General features: G+C 44.1%; 1 protein-coding gene across 1 annotated transcript; it reads left to right on the top strand.

The window, feature by feature from the left end:
- The first annotated feature begins 10,824 nt into the window (after positions 1–10,824).
- lbx2 (ladybird homeobox 2) lies at positions 10,825–14,528 on the top strand. The gene is made up of 2 exons (XM_078561504.1): positions 10,825–11,158; positions 13,833–14,528. The coding sequence occupies exons 1-2, from the start codon at positions 10,825–10,827 to the stop codon at positions 14,300–14,302; spliced, it is 804 nt and encodes a 267-aa protein (XP_078417630.1). The 3' UTR covers positions 14,303–14,528.
- Positions 14,529–15,166: the final 638 nt, after the last annotated feature.

Below are 15,166 nucleotides of genomic sequence, written 5' to 3'. Positions count from 1 at the left end.
GGGATGGACAATAAATGCTGGCCTGGCCAGCGACGCCCACATCCCATGAATGAATAAATAAAAGAGTGTCCACAGTGCCTGGCCTGCCCTCAAGGCCTCCACAATCAGCACCTGTGAAGAGACGCTTGGTCACTCGACCAGGAAACACCAAGGCTGGGTCACTGAAAACAACCAGGAGATCCAGGAGCTGATAAGCCTCAAGCGCAAGGCATTTCTGAACCTGAAACAGCCCAACTCGAGAGCAAGAAAGCAGCTCTACAGACAGCTGAAGACTGAGGTCCAGCTAAAAACCTGAAACTTAAAAAACAGAGAAAGCGCAGGAGATCCAACAGTGAGCCAACATCCGTGACATACGAGGTTTCTTTAGCGCAGTCAAGACCACCTGCGGCCCAAGCACCCAGGGCCTCACTCCACTGCTGGCCAAGAACGGAGAGGTGCTCATCAAGGACAGGGAGGCAGTCAGCGCCCTCTGGAAGGAGCACTTCGAAGATCTTAACAGAGGCCCTGTCTTCAACACGAGTGTCCTGAAATCCATCCCGCATCATGCTACCCATCACCACCTCAGCACAACCTCAACCCAGCACAAAGTAGAAAAGACCATTCGACAGCTAAAGGGCAACAAGGCATCAGGAGCAGGTGGAATCCCTGCCGAAGCACTGAAGCATGGGGGAGGAGCATTATTGAATACATGGCCTCGTCTCTCTTACCTGGCAGGGGGAGAGCATGCCAGGACATCTCAGGGACGCCGTAATTGTGACCATCTTCAAGAGAGGTGACAAGTCTGACTGCGTTAACTATAGAGAAATCTCCCTGCTGTCAGCCACAGGGAAGGGGAAAGGTCACCACAAGAATCCTCCTCAATCACCTTCTCCATGTGGCTGAAGATCTCCTCTCAGAGTCGCAATGCGGATTCTGCCCGCTAAGGGACACAATGGACATGATCTTCACCGTGTGGTAACTGCAAGAGGAATGCAGGGAACAGCATTGTACATGACCTGCTTTGACCTTCTTCTGGGGACCTGCGTTCAAATCCCACTACAGCACATGGTGGAATTTGAATCAATAAAAATCTGGATTTAAAAGTCTAGTGATGACCATGAAACCATTGCCAATTGTCATAAAAACACATCTGGTTCACTAATGTCCTTTAGGAAAGGAAATCTGCTGTCCTTACCTGGTCTGGCTTACATGTCATTCCAGACCCACAGTAATGTGGTTGACTCTTAAAAACGCCCTTTGAACAAGGTCAATTAGGGATGGGCAATAAATGCTGGCCTAGCCAGCGACGCACACATCCCATCAATGAATTAAAAAAAACAAAAGCCTTCGACACTGTCAACCATGAAGGGTTATGGTGCATTCTCCTCCATTTCGGCTGCCCCCAAAAGTTTGTCACCATCCTCCGCCTGCTCCACACTGACAGGCAAGCCATGATTGTGACCAACAGATCCACCACGGACCCAATCCATGTTCGAACCAGGGTCAAGCAAGGCTGTGTCATCGCACCAACACTCTTCTCGATCTCCCTTGCTGCAATGCTCCAGCTCTGTCAGTAGTGGGCTACTGAACCACTCTTGGTGATGGACATTGAAGTCCCCCACCCAGAGTACATTCTGCGCCCTTGCCACCCTCAGTGTTTCCTCCAAGTAATGTTCAACATGGAGGAGCACTGATTCATCAGCTGAGGGAGAGTGGTACATAGTAATTAGCAGGAGGTTTCCTTGCCCATGTTTAACCTGATGCCATGAGGCTTCATGTTGAAGACTCCCAGGGCAACTCCCTCCCGACTGTATACCACTGTGCCGCCATCTCTGCTGGGCCTATCCTGCCGGTGGGACAGGGCATACCCAGGGATGGTGATGGTGGTGTCTGGGGCATTACCTGTAAGATATGATTCCAGGAGGATGACTTTGTCAGGCTGTGGTTTGACTAGCCTGTGAGACAGCTCTCCCAATTTTGGTACTAGCCCCCAGATGTTAGTAAGGAGGACTTTGCAGGGTTGATAGGAGTTTGTCGTTGTTGTTTCTGGTGCCTAGGTCGATGCCTGGTATTCTGTCCAGTTTCATTCCTTTTTTGTGACTTTGTAGCAGTTTGTTACAACTGAGTGGCTTGTTAGGCTATTTCAGAGGGCATTCAACCACATGGCTGTGAACCTGGAGTCACATGGTAAGGACAACAGATTTCTTTCCCCAAAGGACATTAGTGAACCAGACGGGTTTTTACAACAATCGACAATGGTTTCATGGTCATCATTAGACTTTTAATTCCAGATTTTTATTGAATTCAAATTCCACCATCTGCCGTGGTGGGATTCGAACCCAGATCCCCTAGAGTATTACCCTGAGTCTCTGGATTACAAGTCCAGTGACAATAACACTACACAATCACCTCCCCTTTCATCTTTATATCTCTGTGTATGTTTATGGGTGTGTGTCTCTATATCTGTGTGTGTGTGTGTGTGTGTGTACACGTGCATATGGCTGTGTGTCTCTATATCTCTGTGTGTGTGTATGGGTGTGTGTCCCTATGTCTGCCTCTGTGTGTGTGTGTGTGTGTGTGTGTTTCTCAATATCTGTGTGAGTGTGTGTCTTTATGGCCAGAATTTTTCCGTCAGCGAGCTGGGGGGCGGGGCCTGCTCACCAACGCAAAAATGACGCGGGTTGATGTCTGGGGGAACCCCAGTGTCACTCCGCCCCATTTAAATATTCAGGAAGGCGGGGTGACGCTGGTGTTCCCCCAGACATCATCGCGATCAGCTGTCCACCCGCCAACCTGTCAATGGACAATTGAGGCCATTGACAGGATCATTAAGCCAATTAAAGGCCCTGCCCATCCAACATTAAGGCTGGCGGGCAGGCCAGGAACCCCGGCGGGCTTCTGATAAAACATGGAACCTCATCCACTGGCAGGATGAGTTTTCATGTCTGTTTTTAAAAACTTTAATAAATTTTATGTGATACTTATTAACATGTCCCATCTCATGTGACATTGTCACATGAGGGGGACATGTTAATAATTTTTTTATTTTTCTATTTTTTAAGTTTGTAAAACTTTCAGCGCTCTCTCTGAGACAGCACTTAGTCTCAGGGAGATGTGCTCTCTTTCGCACACATGCACTAAAGAGCGCATTTTGACAGCTGGATAATCCCTTCCCCCCGCACAGGAAGCGCATAGCACTTCCCGTTGGGCGGCCCGCCCACTCAAAATGGCGACGGGGCCCGTTTCGGCGGCAGCGATCGGCTGCCCGCCTGCCACCGAGCCGGTGGGGCCCGCCCGCCCATCAAGGGCAAAATTCTGCCCTATATGTTTGTGTGTGTGTGTGTGTGTGTGTGCATGTATGGCTGTGTGTCTTTATATCTCTGTGTATGTGTGTGGATGTGCATCTCTATATCCGTGTGTGTGTGTAGGTGTGCTTCTCTATATCTGTGTGTGTATATGTGTGGGTGTGTGTCTCTATATCTGTGTATCTGTGTGTGGGTGTGTGTGTGTGTATGAGTGTGTACCTCTATATCTGTGTATGTGTATGGGTGTGTGTTTCTATATCTCTGTATGTGTATGGGTGTGTGTCACTAAACCTGTGTGTATGTGTGTGTGTGTGTATGTGTATATGGGTGTGTGTCTCTATGCCTCTGTGTGTGTGTCTCTCTATATCTATGTATGTGTATGGGTGTGTGTCTCTATATCTCTATGTGTGTATGGATGCATGTCTCTAGCCCTGTGTGTGTGTGTGAGTGTGTATGGGTGTGTGTCTCTATATCTGTGTGTATACATGTGTGTGTATGTGTGTCTATATTTGTGTATGTATATGGGTGTGTGCCTCTATATCTCTGTGTATGTATGGGTGTGTGTCTCTATACCTGTGTGTGTATGTTTGTATATATGGGTGTGTGTCTCTAGATCTGTGTGTATATGTGTGTGTGTGTATGGGTGTGTGTCTCTATATCTGTGTGTGTGTATGGGTTTGTGTCTCTATATCCGTGTGTGTGTGTGTGTGTATGGGTTTGTGTCTCTATATCCGTGTGTGTGTGTGTGTGTGTGTCTATGTGTGTGTGTATGGTTGTGTGTCTCTATATCTGTGTGTGTGTGTGTGTGTATGTGTGTGTGTATGGGTGTGTGTCTCTATATCTGTGTGTGTGTATGGGTGTGTGTATTGGTGTGTGCCTCTATGTCTCTATATCTGTGTGTGTGTATGGGTGTGTGCCTGTATATCTGTGTGTATGCTTCGGTATGTGGTCAGGAGCCTAATATCTGCAATTCCGTCCCTCAACCTTTTTGCCTCATTCCCCTTCTTTAAAATGCTTCTTAAAATCTACCTCTTTCACCAAATCTTTGGTCACCTATACTAGCACATCCCTATGTCTCACTAATGTTAAAATGTGTTTGAGAATCGCTCCTATCTGGCTTTTTGGAATGTTTTAATATGCCACATAGATGCAAATTGTAATGTGTATGGAGGTAGCTGTATAAGGTAACACGTATGGCCATGAAACTATTAAATACAGTTAAATCAAATAGATTGCTTTATAAGCAGGCCTCAATCGAACCAACTACTGACCCGTAAGGAGCGAGCTGACCTGGTTACTGTTTACATAAATCAAGGCTCCTGTCTCCAATTATTTTAAATTATTGCATTTCAATGCTTTCTGCTCGCTCTCCCTCGCCCCTGTTACAATAACGCGCAGAGGGACACTATTTATACAGCATCACATGTATTATAGTGTTTATTTCTGTTATTTAAAGTGTGGTGTCAATGGAATTGCCCTCGGCCGTTGTCAGGATTTTTTGTCAGTGTTTTAACATGTGATCAACTTTTCAGATTTAAACAGGAACAAAATACACACTCAACAAAAACAGCACACTAAAAATATTCCAAAAACATAAGACAGCAAGCATTAAAAAAAGAACAAAATAACCAAACATGGGGCCAGGAAAAGTCACGACCAAGACTCCAAAAAGTGCAAACTGCAAAAAATACAGACAGTAAAATACACAAACTGCAAAAAAATGCAGACAGCAAAATACACAGAATCCAAAATACACAGACTGCAAGAAAATACAGGCAGTAAAATACACAAACTGCCAAAAATGCAGACAGCAAAATACACAGGCTCCAAAATACATAGACTTCAAAAAATAGATTGTAAAAAATAGACTGTAAAATACACAGATTCCAAAATACACAGACCGCAAAAATAGATTGTAAAAAATAGACCGTAAAATATACAGACTCCAAATACACAGACTGACAAAAATACAAACAGTAAAATACACAAACTGCAAAAAATGCAGACAGCAAAAAAATACAGACAGCAAAATACACAGGCTCCCAAAATACACAGACTGCAAAACATAGATTGTAAAAAATGGACCGTAAAATACATAGACTCCAAAATACACAGAATACAAAATATACAGACAGTAAAATACACAGACTCCAAAATATATAGACTGCAAAAAAAATACATACAGTGAAATACACAGACTCCAAAATATATAGACTCCAAAAAATACAGGCAGTAAAATACACAGGTCCAAAATATATAGACTGCAAAAATGACATCCAACAAAATACACAGATTCCAAAATACATCAACTACAAAAAATACAGCCCAGCAAAATACACAGACATCAAAATATATGACTGCAAAAAATACAGAGAGCAAAATACACAGGCTCCAAAATACACCGACAGCAAAAACTACAGGCAGTAAAATACATAGGCTCCAAAATATATAAACTGTAAAAAATACAGTCAGTAAAATACACAGACTCCAAAATATATGGACTACAAAAGATACATCCAGCAAAATACAGACTCCAAAATACACAGACTAAAATAATACAGGCAGCAAAATAAACAGACTCCAAAATATAGACAGCAAAAAATACAGACAGAAAAATACAGACTGCAAAATACACAGACTGCAAAAAATACGGCAGCAAAATACACAGGCTGCAAAAAAATACTGACTCCAAAATAGACTGCAAAAAATACTAACTCAAAAATACACAGACTCAAAAATACACAGACTGTAAAACATGAAAAAATGCAGGCACGGAAAACAAACGAAGAGAAAAAGAAGGGGCAGATATCGTCAAGCAACACGCTTTTAAAAATGCGCAGGCACCAAAAAAATGTCTAAATTCTAAAAGAATAAGCACACGAAATAAGATTAAAACAAAAAAAATATGAGAATCAAAGGAGAGACGTGGAATAACAAAAACATGCAAGGCACAACGAAATCGTTTTCGTTGCTGCTGCCGCAAACGTTAAGTTCCCTTTTGCGATGTGGACTCGGTCTAATTCCGTTTCTTTGCTACTGTCCAAACGGTGAACTTCGATCGGGACCTTAAAAATTAAAAACAGAAAATGTAATGAGGAGAAGGAAAAGGACCGGACGCACCAGCTCCTGCCGGATACCGTTATCAATTAACCTGTTTTTAAGTTGTTAAATCCTATCTCCCACATCAAACAGATGTTTGTTTTCACATCAAAGAAATTCATTTCGACGTTATTCTGGCTTTGATTTCTCTCTGATGGCCTTACTCAAATGTTACACAACCAAAAAAAAAAATCGCAGGAGAGTGTTTCAACTAAATATTTTTGTTGAAACTGTGGACTCTTTTGCTCTTCTGTATTGCCTGTGAGTAATATTGCAGCTGATCCGGCTGGTTCAGGGCTGTGGTACTCGCCTCTCTCGATCATATTTCGATTTCAGGCTAGGCTGATGTGAGCTCCTTTCTCGTTTTTTTATTCCAAACTGTAAATTATTCCTGCATGTACGAATGGCCGTGAAATTTGTTTATTTTCTTTTTTTAAAAAAGAGAGCGCCCAGCACTTGGGGCGGGTGATCACTTTTATATACACCTCGCGGTCTGTTTTGTCTCAAATTACTGTGGGATACAATTTCTAGAAATCTGATTCAGAATGGCCGTCTTGTGTGCGTTGCGAAGACTTCAAAAGATCCGTCCAAATTGCAAATGTGCTTCCCATGCCCTCTCTGTCTGAGAACAGAAACCAGTAGAATTTAATTTTTTTTTTGTTGAAGGAGATCCTGGGTTTGCTGAATGAGCTTAATTGTGAAATAATATAATAGTTCCAATGCAAAGTTAGAAGCGCCCACCGGCTCTGCAAAGCTCCTCTCCCATCCCGAAGGCTGCGCCCTGCCTATACAGCGAGTGGGACGGTGAGGATCGCACTCGGTCTCTCCCCTTCACTCTCTGGGTTAGTGGAGATGGGGACGGAGAGGCCTTGGTTCACCTGAGTGCAAGAGCCAGCCAGTAACAGCACACATCTGGCGAGTCGTTTTATGAAGGGAAAATAAAGGGGTCACTATTAAGGATCCAAGTGATATATCATAAGGGCCTATTTGTAACCTTTCTTTATTGTCTGCTAGTCAAATGTAACCCAAAACTCACCCCCCTCCCCTCCCCAAAGCCAAAGAAAAGAGCTAGGTTCTCAGTAATGATTTCCATCTTAAGTCTGGGCTTTTATGATACCATTTGGATTCAGAGTGAGAGGGAGAGAGAGAGAAAAAGCCTGGAAAAAAAAAACAACAGAAAAAAATTCCTGTTACTAATCTAGTTCTACACTTTTTGACGAGCTTGTAAAAGTTATTTTTTTCTTTTTGTTTTGCTCCCAGGGCTTGTAAATAAGATCCATAATTGGTACAAGGGAAGTGGTGAAGCTATTTATATTTTCACCAGTGTCAGAAATTTGTTCTCAATCCAGTCTCGAATTTAACGAGGGCCGTTTCATTTTCTAAACGGAGGGCTGATATATGATCAGAATGATTCGTTTTAATCGCGTTGCCGAGGAGTTTAAAAGGGGGACCTGTCATTAGAGAGTTTTTGCGGTTAAAGTATTTATTCTCCTCCAGGTCACACCCCCCCACCCCACCCCCCCACCCCCTTCCCCCATCTCCCGGTGGCGCATCTGCTCTCCTTTGATCGTTTATGATGACTCTTGCCTGCCGTAAGGTGGAATAGTTCAGCATTCGAGGCAGTGCATCGGATATCAGCGAAAACACCACCTCAGTCCCGATATATAAATATGGCCTCAGGATGTGCCTTTCCAGCACACACTCCTGTCACTCTGGGTAACTCGTTGAGAAATTACCGGTGACATGCAAAACTGTGTAGACACACGCACAACAAAAGGACACACACACACACGCAAAACAACACACACACACACACACACACGTAGAACAAAAGCGGGAAACTAAACATTAAAATAAATCTCGAACACCAAAATTCCTGCTTACAACTTCCACGTTAGTGATAAACTCAACTGCCCCCTTTCCCTTTCACGCATCTCTCTGTCGGACACAAGGCACACATAAACACATTTATACTATACATAACAACAGGCTGCTCTGTGACAAATCCCATTGCAATGACAAGCAAAATATATGTATATACACATGTGTAAATTATATATAAATATACACACGCATAATATGTATTTCATTTATAATATACACGTTATATATGAGACGCGCGCATATAGTTTATCGTAAACATAGACTCGTGCATATGTTAAAGCAACGAATTCTAACATCTCAGTCTTTTTTTAAAAAATATCGTCCAAACGAATTAGGAGAGAGCTGTTGGTAGAAAAGGGACGAGTCGAAGGAGACCTGAAAGGTTTATTTCCTCAGGTGTCCTCTCCTTCTCCCTGCCCCAATGATTTAAACCCGCGTCCCATTGAACGCAGACTAGCCGCCTCGCACTCCAACCAGAGTCACGCCGGTTCTCAGGGAGAGAATTTAATAGCGCTCGCCCTCCTGGTGCAGATTCTGCATCGTTTATTTGTTTACAGCCGACTTCCTAAATGAATGCAGGAATAAATGCATCTGGTCTGAAACAATTTACTCACTCTCATTCTGAATCTCTCTCTGCGACAGTAAGAGCAATCTCATATATATATATATACAACCATGGGCTATAGAAATCGCATCCGGTGGCAGGACAGATGGAAATCAGGTCTGGGGTTATTAATCGAGGTTTCCTTTTTTTTCCCAACGAGCCTGTCTATGTGACATCTTCAGTCGGTGGGGCTGAAACTCTCTCGCTTGTTCCTGCACTGTTTGGTCGCGGTACAAACATTTGCACAGCGAATGATATCTATACGCGTTATAACAAACCTCATGTTGCTGTAAATCTGGGAGCTCCTGGAGATCGCCGCGATAACACAGACCTTTTAACGTAAATTTGATTTACTGCCTACCTCTTTGCCATCGATTTGAGTTTGCAAACTTTTGAATAAGATTGCAATCGACTCGCCCGGGAATGTTCAGGAGGAGTGGGAGAAAGACACAGAGAGAGAGAGAGAGAGAGAAATTTAAATTATATAGGTGATTTATCGACCATTTTAATAGTCTGGATAAAAGGTTTAAAAGTTTACTAATAACCCGACAGTTTGGCTATTAGCACCCCGCCGTGACGTCATTGAAACTGACAAGAGGAGTTGGTCTTACCCCAGAGTAATGGAACTGGGGCCACGTGGGAAACATACCCCACCATCGACTTACTCTGCCCACCCAGTCCCTCTCTCTCTCCCTCGCTCATCCAGCTCCCCCATTCCCCACCGATCTCCCATCCCCATCTATCTCCCCAACCCCTCTCCCATCCGCCCCTTCTCTCCACACATGCGCCCCTCTCCACCTAGCCACCTACCCATCCACCTCTCTCCCCAACTCCCTCTCCCCCAACCCAACTCCCACCCACCTCCACTCAGCCCTACCCACCCACACCCTCTCCCTCCCCCCCCCCCCCCCCGTCCACATCCCCTCTTCCTCACCCAACCGGCCTGCCCTCAACCCAACCCACCCATGCTTCTGTCCTCACCCACCCATCCTCCCATCTGCCCTCTCCTCACCTCACCTCTCGTCTCCACTGTCCTCATCCTCCCCCTCTCCCCTCTTCCCCCTCCCGTCCCTATCCTCTCCTCCCTCCCTCCCCCAAAACCCCCAGTCTTCCTCGCCCCCATGTTGGGCAGGAGGAAATCAACTTCTATCACAGACACCAAAAAATACACACACAATACGACACAACACACTCATTCACACAACAACACAGACACAACATAAAACGACAAGGCAGGAGGAGAGGGAGGGAGGGAGAGAGAGAGAGAGAGAGGGAGCAAAAGTTTGCTAAGATTGGCTTAACTCCACCCATCGTTGTCCTCAATTAATTAATCTAACTGGACTCCTTTTAAGACGCCTTTTGTTGGCCGCTCGCTCTGTGTGCCATTCTGATAATTGATCTCCGTCCAATGAACGATCAGAGTGAGCGGCCGGTTTTCCTCTCGAACTCGGTGCCTGAATTGGCTTCTATTTTTTTTTGTTAAAGAGGGGCGGGCGGTGGGTCGGCAAAGGGGAGAGACAGAGCGAGCTGCGTGTGTATGTGTGTGTGTGTGTGTGTCTCTCCCCACCCCTCCCCTCCACCCCCAGGTAGGATTGACTCGATTACAGAAAGAGAGAGAGAGAGAGAGAGAAAGGAGGCACTTTGGTAAATAGAGGCTTGGGGCCATCATTATTTTACCTTCCGGACTCGGAATGAAGATGCCTGGCTTGAAGGATCGGGGCTAAGTCAAACTTTCATCCAAGTGGTGAACTTGGCGAAGATTTCAGACTCTGCTTCGTTTTAAATCATCTCCAATGATCAACAGTGTGTGTTTTTTTTTATCTAAAAGAAAAGCCAAGTTAACGGCCGTTGGGGGAAGAGAGTTACCAGGAGAGCGTTTATAATTAAGGGAGAGAAAGGGAGAAAAAAAACTGAAGGGACAATTCCTCCCCCCCACCCACCGCCCCCCCTAGAATGACGTCTGGGGTAAATTTGAAATCCAACCCGGCTTTGCCGCCCCGGAGCGAAGAGAGAAGACGGCGAAGCCCTCTCGATCACTTCCCACCTCCAGCGAACTCCAACAAGCCCCTCACCCCTTTCAGCATCGAGGATATCCTGAGCAAGCCCTCGGTGAAAAAAAACTCTCATCTCTGCTCAACCAGCCACTCGGGGACGGCGGACAAAGCACCCGGGCCCGGGGCTGCCAGGAACGGGCTGCCCTCTCAAACCTCGCCGCTCTGCGCCCTAGAGGAACTCGCCAGCAAAACTTTTAAGGGTCTGGAATTGAGTGTGATACAGGCGGCCGAAGGTATTTTAGCAGGGACCCCTTCGTTTTTATAACAGTTAATTTTTTTCTTCTTCTGGGGAGGGGAGGGAGGGTGTAGGGATAGCTGTTAAAGATATTTTTTAAATAAATTGTACTCTTGTAGCGGTGGCACTAACGAGCCTTCTCGATAACCGCATTTTACATTTGAAATATTCCTCAGAATATTCCTGTATTTGTGTGTGTGTGTGTGTGTGTGTGTTTATCTTTTTCAGAATTAGTATCAGGCAGATATATCAGGAGCGCATCTCGAATGGGAGCTTACTCTGTATTTTTCAGGGTCCTGTCCAAAGAGGGTAGATTGATCTTTACAATCCTGACTACGCGGGGATTTCTCCCTTTCGTTCTTTTCTTTATCACGGGGAGTCAAATAGCGAGTTCCCCTGATGGAGAACAATTCTCACGTTTTAACCAGGCAGCACATTTTATTCTGCATTAAGTAGTTCTTTATTTTTTTTTCAAAAAAAAAACTTGTAAAAGTGGTCCGATAGCCTTTTCCGTTACTCTCCACAAATTGAGGTTGAATTAATTTGAATCGTTCACAAATATTTAGTGGGGCTTGTCGTCCATTCGAATCATTCCAGTTGTTATAACATACATAGATACTTGTATATATACATATATGTGTGTGTGTGTGTATGTATATATGTGTGTATGTGTGAGTATGTGTACACACATCTAAATATAAAGCTGTGTTTTGATGTCTGAACATTGTAATAAATATTTAGCCATGGTTTTGTCTGGAAGGTGTTTAGGTGCTAAACACAAGTCTCTCTCACCATCCAGCTCCTTAAATCATTGCCTCTTAATTGTATCTTAATATTTTCGTAATAAGTCAGACTGCGGACAAACATGTATATATATATAAAAACATATACATAAATATAGATATACGCATATACACACATATACACACATATATATATATATATTACATATAAATATATAATATATTGTGAGGCTGAAATATGAGTGTCAAAAAATAATTTTTCTCCTAATCAACCTCTAATGTAAGAAATATATTTGAAGAACAGTTTTTTTTTAACTTCGGCATCACGTTTAATGCAATTGTTTCTTTAAAATGACACTTAAAATAAAGTCAGACTAAAAATCAGTGGGTCTGAACTAACCGGCAGTAGATACGTGTAACGGCGCGTGTATAATGGTGAAATAGACTGAAAACTATATTTTTAAAGTTATGTACCCCATAACTGCAGTTGATATCTAACATGTGCAGGAAGCGTCTGTGTTTTTATTACATACAGGGAAACAATATTTACTATTTTCTGGGCAAATCGTGAGTTCTGAATAATAAGCGAAGACCCTTCATGTTTTGTTTTAGTAGATGTTAAGAGAAGGGTTTTTTTTTCGGCTGTGGAATCTAACAAGTCAAGATAGCCCTATTTGCGAGAATATCCACAGCAAATGTTGTTTAAACTCACACAGTGAAAACTGTTTATGTGACAAGAGTTGGAAGGGGGTGGGGGGGTGGGGGCGGAATTGTCAGTTCGAGATTTTTTGGTGAATACATTTATAAGTGCAAGCGGAGGCTAATTGGGCTTAGCACCACCGGTAGCTGTAACAGGGAGAAGGTATCCTCCTCACACTCGGTTCTGGGAGCTGAGAGATGCACCAGTCACACAGTTAGCCGCTAACATGAAGCAAAACCTATTTCTAACCCGTAACTGTTTCGTGGATTGCCTTGTGCCACGGGCACGTCTACATTTAAACTTTGGTCCCAATTTCAGAGACATCTTTCTATGCTGTGGAATTCAGAAAAAAATAATGTGTGAGCGCAACTCTACGCATTTCCAGTTTGGAAAATAGATACACACTTGTGCGTGTACTCTGATGTGGGATTATTGCATGTTTTAATGTTTACATAGGTATACAATTACTACATGCTCTCTCACGGGGTATCATGTAGATCTAGTGTGTAAATGCATCCTCTGTACACTTTTGTGTGTGCTGTTATATACATAAAATATGTTTGCATAATTCTGCAATTTTCCATACCTTTGCACAATCTACACAAATTGATCGTGCGTGCAGACAGATGTGAATGTAGAAAAAAAGTTGATAAACCACATACACTTATACATGCTGTGAAATGACATTGTTTATACCTGTGGATCCGGATATGTAATCCTTTGCACACTGTACAGTAAACACCACTCTCTACACTGTGCACATAAGAGGCATACCCTATCATGGTTTCTGCGTGGATAACTGTAGAATTGACCAATGTGCCTTGCACCCAGTTTCAGATGCGTGTAGTGCCTGCACAGGCAGAACTGGGAAATTCACGGTTGTGGCATTTTTTTCAGTGAGCAACTTTCTCTCGTCGTAAAAATCTCTCGCTGTGATAGGAAATGCTGCCTCGGCTTTGCCAGCAGGCGCGATGGTGTCAGTTATTTCGTTAGCACTGAATTACAGCTTTAAGAGAGAATAAAAAACCAATGGCTCTGAAGGGGTAACATAGATCAGGGAGAGAGAGCCAGCGTTGCTTTAACGTAACATTGACGTATTTTCCAGCGCGTTGATGGAGAATTTTCTGTGTATGCAAAGGAGTGTGTGTGTGTGTTTGTAATGTGTGTGGGTGTGTGTTATGGAATTTTTGTACAATATTGTGTTACAACTCGCCCTCTTTATTTCCAAGGCCGGGATCATGTCACAACGTTTGGCCAAAGGCAGACCTCGAAGAAGAGACGGAAGTCCCGCACCGCCTTCACGAACCATCAGATTTACGAGCTGGAGAAGAGGTTCCTCTATCAGAAGTACTTGTCTCCCGCCGACAGAGATCAAATTGCCCAGCAGCTAGGGCTGACAAACGCGCAGGTGATAACGTGGTTCCAGAACAGAAGGGCCAAGCTGAAGCGGGACCTGGAGGAGATGAAAGCCGACGTGGAGTCCCTGAAAAAGCTGCCGCCCCAGCAGCTGGAGAAGCTGGTGCACATGGAGGTGTTCTCGGAGGACGGGGCCGGCTCCAAGTGCGAGAGCTCGGACCTTTCCCCCAAACTGTCCCCGGTGTCTGGACTCGGGCCCTTTCCCAGCTCGCCCCAGTGCTCCTCCAGAGATCAGACTACTGACGAGTTCTCTGAAGACGAGGAAATAGAAGTAGACGATTGAATGAGATCAGATGAATCTATATTTAAATACACATATATATCTAAAAGAGTGAGAAACGGGGTAACCCTCTAAAACAATACAGGGAACAAACTCTGCCAATGAATGGGAGGAAGACAGACATGGAATTAACTGCTCCAAACTTCTAAAAAAAAACCAATGACTTCTTGTCCTTTTTAAAACTTTTTAAAGTGCAAATTAACGTTGGGAACTCTGCACGTTCTTGAATTTACCCAAAGGAACAGATAGCTATGGACACAAAGGGATACAGACTGTTTCTTGTATGTAAGAAGCCCTATCGGTTTTATTTGTTCTGAGCGGGGGGGGGTGGGGGGGAGGTGGTTGAGTGCAATTTTAACGTTTATTCTTTGTAGGTGTCTGTTGCTTTTCTTTCCCTGTTTACATTCGTCCCTTTAATTCGACCGATCTACAGCAGAAGAAGCCCCCCCACCCCCTCATCTTCCCTCCCAGCCCTCCCTTAGTAAGCTGCTCGAACCGGGACTGTTTCGCAGCCTCAAGTCTGTAGTTAGTTATTTACCCTTTTTGTAAATCCTCCAAAGCCGAAGATTAATACACGTGGTTAATTTATCTTCGAGAATGCGTGGGGAGCGGAATTAAAATCCAACTTTCATTTTTCACTTCCTCCTGTGTATTAGAAAGATTGTCATTTGTGGTCGCAGACATTGCTCTGTACACTTACCCCCTCCCCTCCCCCCGCCACCCCCACCCCGCCCCCCCCCCCCCCCCCCCCCCCCAAAAAAAAGCTGCTTTAAGAAAAGTCCCGGTTCTGTTTCGTTATATCTGCTGCAGCAAGTTTCGAATTACTAAACCGAATCGAGTGCATCACTTAAGTTATTGAAGCATTAT

Source organism: Cetorhinus maximus, chromosome 1 (genome assembly GCF_964194155.1).
Source record: "Cetorhinus maximus chromosome 1, sCetMax3.hap1.1, whole genome shotgun sequence".
Classification (NCBI taxonomy): Eukaryota; Metazoa; Chordata; class Chondrichthyes; order Lamniformes; family Cetorhinidae; genus Cetorhinus; species Cetorhinus maximus.
The sequence above is the reverse complement of the archived record's forward strand: the minus strand, read 5'-3'. Positions and strand labels throughout refer to the sequence as shown.

What these genes read in the sequence shown, in the direction of transcription:
- lbx2 (XM_078561504.1), top strand. Translation starts at nt 10,825, where the DNA reads ATGACGTCTGGGGTAAATTTGAAATCCAACCCGGCTTTGCCGCCCCGG. An exon ending in TGTGATACAGGCGGCCGAAG is followed by an intron (nt 11,159 to 13,832) that starts GTATTTTAGCAG and finishes TTTATTTCCAAG; the next exon opens with GCCGGGATCATGTCACAACG.